Source organism: Coregonus lavaretus, assembly GCF_964263955.1.
Source record: "Coregonus lavaretus genome assembly, contig: HAP1_SCAFFOLD_401, whole genome shotgun sequence".
Taxonomy (NCBI): Eukaryota; Metazoa; Chordata; class Actinopteri; order Salmoniformes; family Salmonidae; genus Coregonus; species Coregonus lavaretus.
In genome coordinates this window covers 187,049-193,950 of record NW_028164369.1, presented here as the reverse complement: position 1 = coordinate 193,950, position 6,902 = coordinate 187,049, and the positions used below count along the sequence as shown (strand labels likewise).

General features: G+C 42.1%; 1 protein-coding gene across 2 annotated transcripts; it reads left to right on the top strand.

Moving 5' to 3' along the window:
• Positions 1-454: 454 nt before the first annotated feature.
• On the top strand, positions 455-6,151 carry LOC311117111 (uncharacterized protein). 2 transcript variants are annotated; one of them, XM_084192101.1, is made up of 8 exons: positions 455-569; positions 840-1,223; positions 1,375-1,443; positions 1,656-2,501; positions 2,687-2,755; positions 2,890-2,964; positions 3,203-3,220; positions 3,383-6,151. In XM_084192101.1, exons 2-8 carry the CDS (start codon positions 848-850, stop codon positions 4,714-4,716), a joined length of 2,787 nt encoding a protein of 928 aa, XP_084048227.1. In that variant the 5' UTR covers positions 455-569; positions 840-847; the 3' UTR covers positions 4,717-6,151. The 2 variants fall into 2 exon arrangements, with proteins under 2 accessions (XP_084048227.1, XP_084048226.1); XM_084192100.1 differs by having other exon boundaries at positions 3,203-3,280.
• Positions 6,152-6,902: the final 751 nt, after the last annotated feature.

Sequence of the window (6,902 nt, the reverse complement as noted above, 5' to 3'; positions counted from 1 at the left end):
ACTGCAGTACTTAATGCAGCTGGTGGCCACACCAGATACTGACTGTTACTTTTGATTTTGACCCCTCCTTTGTTCAGGGACACATTATTCCATTTCTGTTAGTCACATGTCTGTGGAACTTGTTCAGGTTATGTCTCAGTTGTTGAATTTTGTTATGTTCATACAAATATTTACACATGTTAAGTTTGCTGAAAATAAACGCAGTTGACAGTGAGAGGACGTTTCTTTTTTTGCTGAGTTTATATTCCATAGAACCCTGATCCTGACACAATAGAGTGTTTCTGCCATAGAGCCCAGTGCTGGTTATCACTTAACATGAAAATAATAATTTGATCGGGATAGGCCAATAACTAAAAAAAGATTATTAATGAAGTTAATCAGATCGTGTTGGTGCCCACAGCCCCTACATGAGGGAGGCTTGATTGGTCCTGTTTGTTCTGTACATAGTGATGTAGTCTACCAGACAGAACTCACCTCTCTGTTTTACATCTTATTGTCAGGTTCAGGCTATTTACAACATGAGACCCAGGAGAACAAGCTGAAGAGGGAGGCATCAGCTGTTGAGCTTGGTAAGTGTGAGAGAGTCTGGAGGAGAGAGGATTGGTTCAGGGAACATTAGTGATGTTATTCTGTTTTTCAGACTAATTCATTTGGTAATGTATCAAATAGCCAATAGATCAGTTGATTGTTGGTTCAGCTCAGATAACTGTTGAATGTAGAAAACAATTATTGTACCACTTCCATCAAATTATAATGTGTCTTTATAGGCATACTATTGAATTAATGAATTAATTGCTTAATCAAACAACCAATTAAATATGTTAATTGCTTTCTCTCAGAGTTGAAGATGGAAAAAGAATTAAAAGAGATATTAAGAGATGAGATGATGAAACAACTAGAGGAGAAAGACAAACAACTGGATGATATGACCCAGGAAGTGAGAGAGAAAGAGAGACTACTGGAGGGAAAAGATAATGAAATAAAGGAGAAGAAGGTTGAACTAGGAGACAAAGACAAGAAAATAAAGGAAAAAGACCATCAACTAGAGGACAGAAACTATAGACTGGGAGAGAAGGACAAACTACTAGAAGAAAAAGAAAGTGAACTAAAAGAGAGGAGACAGGAACTAGAAGAGAAATATAAACTACTAGAGGAGAGAGAGAAGCAGTTAAAGGAACGAGACAAACAAGTGGAGGATGTCAACAATGAAAATGCTAAACTGGGTAAGATTATTACTACCATTAATACATTTAGCCTACTGTACTTTCCTCAATTCTCAGGAATATTGTTTTACATCACTTTCCCTCTGCATCATATTTCTGTCTAAATTCTTTAACACAGAATTCAGATGTTAGTCTTCCTTTGTTATTTCAGCTCAACAGATATGTGATGTGAAGACTGAGGTAGAGGGACTGAGAAGAGAGACCTCAGCCCAGATGACTGGTGAGTGAGATATGTGATACTTAACATTAACATTTCACGAGAAACCCAGAACTACCCTTAAGTAGGTCTATGTGCCTTCATGTGTTACTGAGGTAAATGTTCCCATTATAAATGGATGTTATTTGTTGTTTTAGAACATGGAGACACCTCAGATTAATGAATTAATTGCTTAATCAAACAACCAATTAAATATGTTAGTTGCTTTCTCTCAGAGTTGAAGATGGAAAAAGAATTAAAAGAGATATTAAGAGATGAGATGATGAAACAACTAGAGGAGAAAGACACACAACTGGATGATATGACCCAGGAAGTGAGAGAGAAAGGGAGACTACTGGAGGAGAAGAACCAGATAATGGGACAGAGGGATAAACTATTAGAAGAGAAAGAAAACCAACTGGAACAGAAAGAGAAGCAACTAAAGGATAGAGACATTCAACTAGAGACACTGAGAAAGAACCTGCAGGACAAGAACAGCCAAGTAGAGAACTTCAGTGTCCTACTGCAGGAAAAAAACCTTCAACTAGAGGCACTGAGAAAGAACCTGCAGGACAAGAACAGCCAAGTAGAGAACTTCAGAGTCCTACTGCAGGAAAAAGACCTTCAACTAGAGGCACTGAGAAAGAACCTGCAGGACAAGAACAGCCAAGTAGAGAACTTCAGAGTCCTACTGCAGGAAAAAGATCTTCAACTAGAGGCACTGAGAAAGAACCTGCAGGACAAGAACAGCCAAGTAGAGAACTTCAGAGTCCTACTGCAGGAAAAAGACCTTCAACTAGAGGCACTGAGAAAGAACCTGCAGGACAAGAACAGCCAAGTAGAGAACTTCAGAGTCCTACTGCAGGAAAAAGACCTTCAACTAGAGGACAGGAACCACAGACTGGAAGAGAAAGACATACTACTGGAAGAGAGGGACAAACTACTGGAGGAAAAATATAATGAACTAAAAGAGAGGAGACAGGAACTAGAAGAGAAATATAAACTACTACAGGAGAGAGAGAAGCAGTTAAAGGAACGAGACAAACAAGTGGAGGATGTCAACAATGAAAATGCGGAACTGGGTAAGATTATTACAACCATTAATACATTTAGTCTACTGTACTTTCCTCAATTCTCAGGTTATTGTAGACTCTCCTCTGAGTTGGGAATATTGTTTTACATCACTTCATACTTTCCCTCTGCATCATATTTCTGTCTAAAGTCTTTAACATAGAATTCAGATGTTAGTCTTCCTTTGTTATTTCAGCTCAACAGATATGTGATGTGAAGACTGAGCTAGAGAGACTGAGAAGAGAGACCTCAGCACAGATGACTGGTGAGTGAGATATGTGATACTTAACATTAACATTTCACGAGAAACCCAGAACTACCCTTAAGTAGGTCTATGTGCCTTCATGTGTTACTGAGGTAAATGTTCCCAATATAAATGGATGTTATTTGTTGTTTTAGAACATGGAGACACCTCAGATACAGGTTCCATACTCCCAGTCAGGAGGAGACACAGCATGGATTATCCTCTACGCAGTGAGTTATCAATATTGTCCTGCTTTCTCCTACTGTTTCTAGTCTATAGTGGACCATCCTTCACTTAGTGCGTTATCAATGTTGCCTCAAACTGTCATCAATCTTGATATTCTCTATTTTCTCCAATAATCTATATTTCACTATGATGTGTAATGTATTTGTTGTTTGTGTATACTATGTTTTTAAATGTGTCACTGATGAAACAGTATGTTGACCAGTTCTCTATGTTGTGTTTCAGTGGGAGGAGAGACCTCAGGTACAGACCCCACACTTCCACTGAGGAGGACAAACAGCATGGAGTTAAATCCTCCTGAAAGTGAGTTATGGATGTAGCTTGTACATTATATTTGACACTGTGTTGTACATTATCCAGAGAGTCAGTGTGTTGAACAGTGCTGTGTGTTGTGTTGTGTTGCAGTGGGAAGAGAGAGCAGCAGTCCAGACTCCCCAGTGTCTCCCAGTGTGTCTGAGCTGAGACTGGTGCTGCTGGGGAGGACTGGGGCTGGGAGGAGTGCAGCAGGAAACACCATCCTTGGCAGAGAGGAGTTTGGGGCCCAGGCCAGCCCCTCTGCAGTGACCCAGAGGAGTAAGAGGAGAGAGGGGGACGTGTCTGGGAGACGGTTGGTGCTGGTGGACACTCCAGACTGGTTCTGTCCTGGACTCTCTCTGGATGAGATGAGACAGGATGTGGGGCTCTGTGTCCGTCTGTCTGCCCCAGGACCCCACGCCTTCCTCCTGGTCATACCAGTGGAGCCCTCCAGGGGGGAGGAGAGAGGGGTGCTGGAGAGAATAGAGGAGATGTTTGGGGAGGGTTGTTGGGAACATACTGTGATTCTATTCACCCATGCTGATGGCCTGAAAGAGCAGAGCATTGAGGAGTTTCTCCAAGCAGGGAGTCAGGACCTCCAGCAGCTTGTAGAGAAATGTGGGAGCAGGTACCACGTCCTCAACATTAAGGACAGGGCCCATGGCACTCAGGTCCCAGAGCTGCTGGAGCAGGTAGAGGAGATGGTGGCAGGAAACAGAGAGAGATTCTACAGCAGTCAGACCTACCAGGAGGCAGAGGACCAGGTCAGAGAGATGGAGGGAAAGATCCAGAGGGAGAAAGAGGAGAGGAAACAGAGGGAGGAGAGAGAGGTGAGAGATAGGCTTCAGAAGGAGTTGCAGGACTCGCTGAGGAAGATAGAGGGAGTGATCCAGGAACATGAAGGAGATATCAGAACACTCAGTGAAAGAACCACTGAACTGGAGAGACAGGTGAAAGAAGAGAGGGATGAGGAGAAGAAAAGGGAGCTGGAGAGAGAGCTGAAGAAAGAGTTTGATAGGAGGGAGGGGATGGAGAGAAAGCTGGAGAGATTTAGAGAGAAGAGAGAGAATGAGAGGAGAGAGATGGAGGAGAGACACAGACTGGAGATAGAGGAGATGATGGAGAACTATGAAGGAGAGGTCAGAGTTGAAGCAGAGAGAAACCTGATGAAGATAGTCCTACCTGAGTTACAGAGGAACATCATGATCTCACAGACAAAGATGCAGAGGGAGTTCAGCAGACAGATGGAGGAGAAGAATAGACAGATGGAGGAGAAGGATGGAGAAATGGAGAGACTGAGACAGAACTTGAAAGAGGTCAGTAAAGCTCACTCAGTGTTGCAGAAGAGACTGGTACGAGAGGGGAGAGGTCAGAGGGCACTGATAGGAGTGTTGAGCTGGGTCAGGAGAAACTCATCAAGTTGGCTTCTCCACAATCTGATATGATTCACCATCACAGTCCATGTGTAGAACCAGATCAGCTCTGCTGTCCACTGTGCCGTGGTGAGTGTCATAGTGAACATGGGGAAAACAGGCCAGAATAATGTATTGTCCTGTCTACTTTGTCTAGAGAATGAGGGGAGGGAGGTCTGTAAGGTTCTTGATGAGACTTAGGCCAGAATTCCAAACCAACGTAGATGATTGAATGTGCACTGCAGGCTTTTAGAATGGAGAGGGTTGAGGTGGATCAGGGGGTCGTTGGGAGGAGTCAGAGACTGAGAACTCTAAAGATCTGAGTGAGACTTTTACTCAATGTTGTAGGAGGTCTACTATTGAACAGAGAGAACCATACTGTATTTACCACACATCAGTTCCTGTTCTTAATCAATCAAATTGCACAATCAAATTATATGTTTTATGTTGAAACTTTAAAATTGAGTGAACAAATTTTAAGAACACCTCAGAACAGCCTCAATTCGTCGTGCCATGGACTCTACACAGTGTCAAAGCGTTCCATAAGGATGCTGGCTCATGTTGACTCCAATGCTTCCCACAGTTGTGTCAAGTTGGCTGGATGTCCTTTGGGTGGTGGACCATTCTTGATCCACACAGGAAACAGTTGAGCATGAAAAACCCAACGGCGTTGCAGTTCTTTACACAAACCAGTGCGCCTTGCACCTATTACCATACAACGTCCAAAGGCACTTAAATCTTTTGTCTTGCCCATTCACCCTCTGAATGGCACACATCCTTCTTTAACCTTTCTCCTCCTCTTCATCTACACTGATTGAAGTTGATTTAACAGGTGACATCAATAGGGGATCATAGCTTTCACCTGGATTCACCTGGTCAGTCTATGTCATGGAAAGAGCAGGTGTTCCTAATGTTTTGTACACAGTGTATGTCTACAGTGAATTGATGAGTAATGCATTAGATTATTGTTCAGTTGTTGGATGAGACAACATTTTTGTGGAGGGGTTAGAGAGGAGACCAGTTAGAGAGAATCACACTGTATTATCCTACACTGTGAGAGCAACGTAGGAGTGTTATTATTTTACCACAGTCACACAGTTTTTTTCTATTTGCTGACCTTCACCAATCAAAGTTCATCAGCATACTGTTGTTATGATGTTATGTTCCATGTTGAAACCTTAAACATATCTCTACAGTACTCGCTCGTGGACAGACAGGCAACGCGATGCTCACGCAAGATGTGGTTCAGGGTTCAGAGATCACAGTGAAGGATTGATGAGTAATACATGTGTTTATTATGGTCTGTTAGTTGAACCCATTACCCAGTGGCTAGTAATCAGTGATTTGGATGTAGCTTCCAGTTACCACGGTGTTGTCTCATATTAATGGTGGGAATCTATCCCAATGGAACTCTCACACCACCTGAGACTGATATCGTTGAAATAAAGAAATACAACTTTATAAGCCATCAGTGTTTGGAGATTGTTTTGTCTTGGATGATCCTCTACAGTACAGAGCTGAGCTATCAACAGTGACCTGGTCTAACAGCTGGCCTCTCTCTTTACCTGGCACACAAATACACACTTGCATGCATGCACACACACACACACTACTACTACTAATACTACTACTAATACTACTACTAATACTCTAGGACAGCAGTTTCAGAAGACCAGAGGAAGTGATGGAGCATCAGTCTGAATGGAGATGTCCAAATGACAAACTGGCGAGGATTTAAAGAGACATGCAGTAACCTTCTCTGACCAGCAGATGGCTCTGCTACACCACCAGAGGAGCAGGAGGAACCATGAGGAGTATAAGAGCACCAGCAATCCATTCAACACCTGATTCCAACCACTTTTGATTTGATACCCAAACAGACACAGAGAGAAATACATGTATTATGTTGCTTGTTTTACTATATAGAAATTGGTTTGTTAATTTGTATCAGATACAGTATATGTTACTACAATCAATATTGTATTAAATCAGTATCAATAAATATACCAGTGTTTATGTTGTACAGTGGTAAGCACAATTTGGATTACATTTTCTGTCATAAAGAAATACCTTGATACTCACATTATAGTGTGAATAATGTTGTAACTTTTCATTTACGATTAATGTAAGATGTCCACTTTCAAACGTTATGGTTATTTAGTGGAGCTTTGAGAGGGCTGTTTTTCCATCAGAAACTGTGGCCCTTAGTAGTCAGGGAG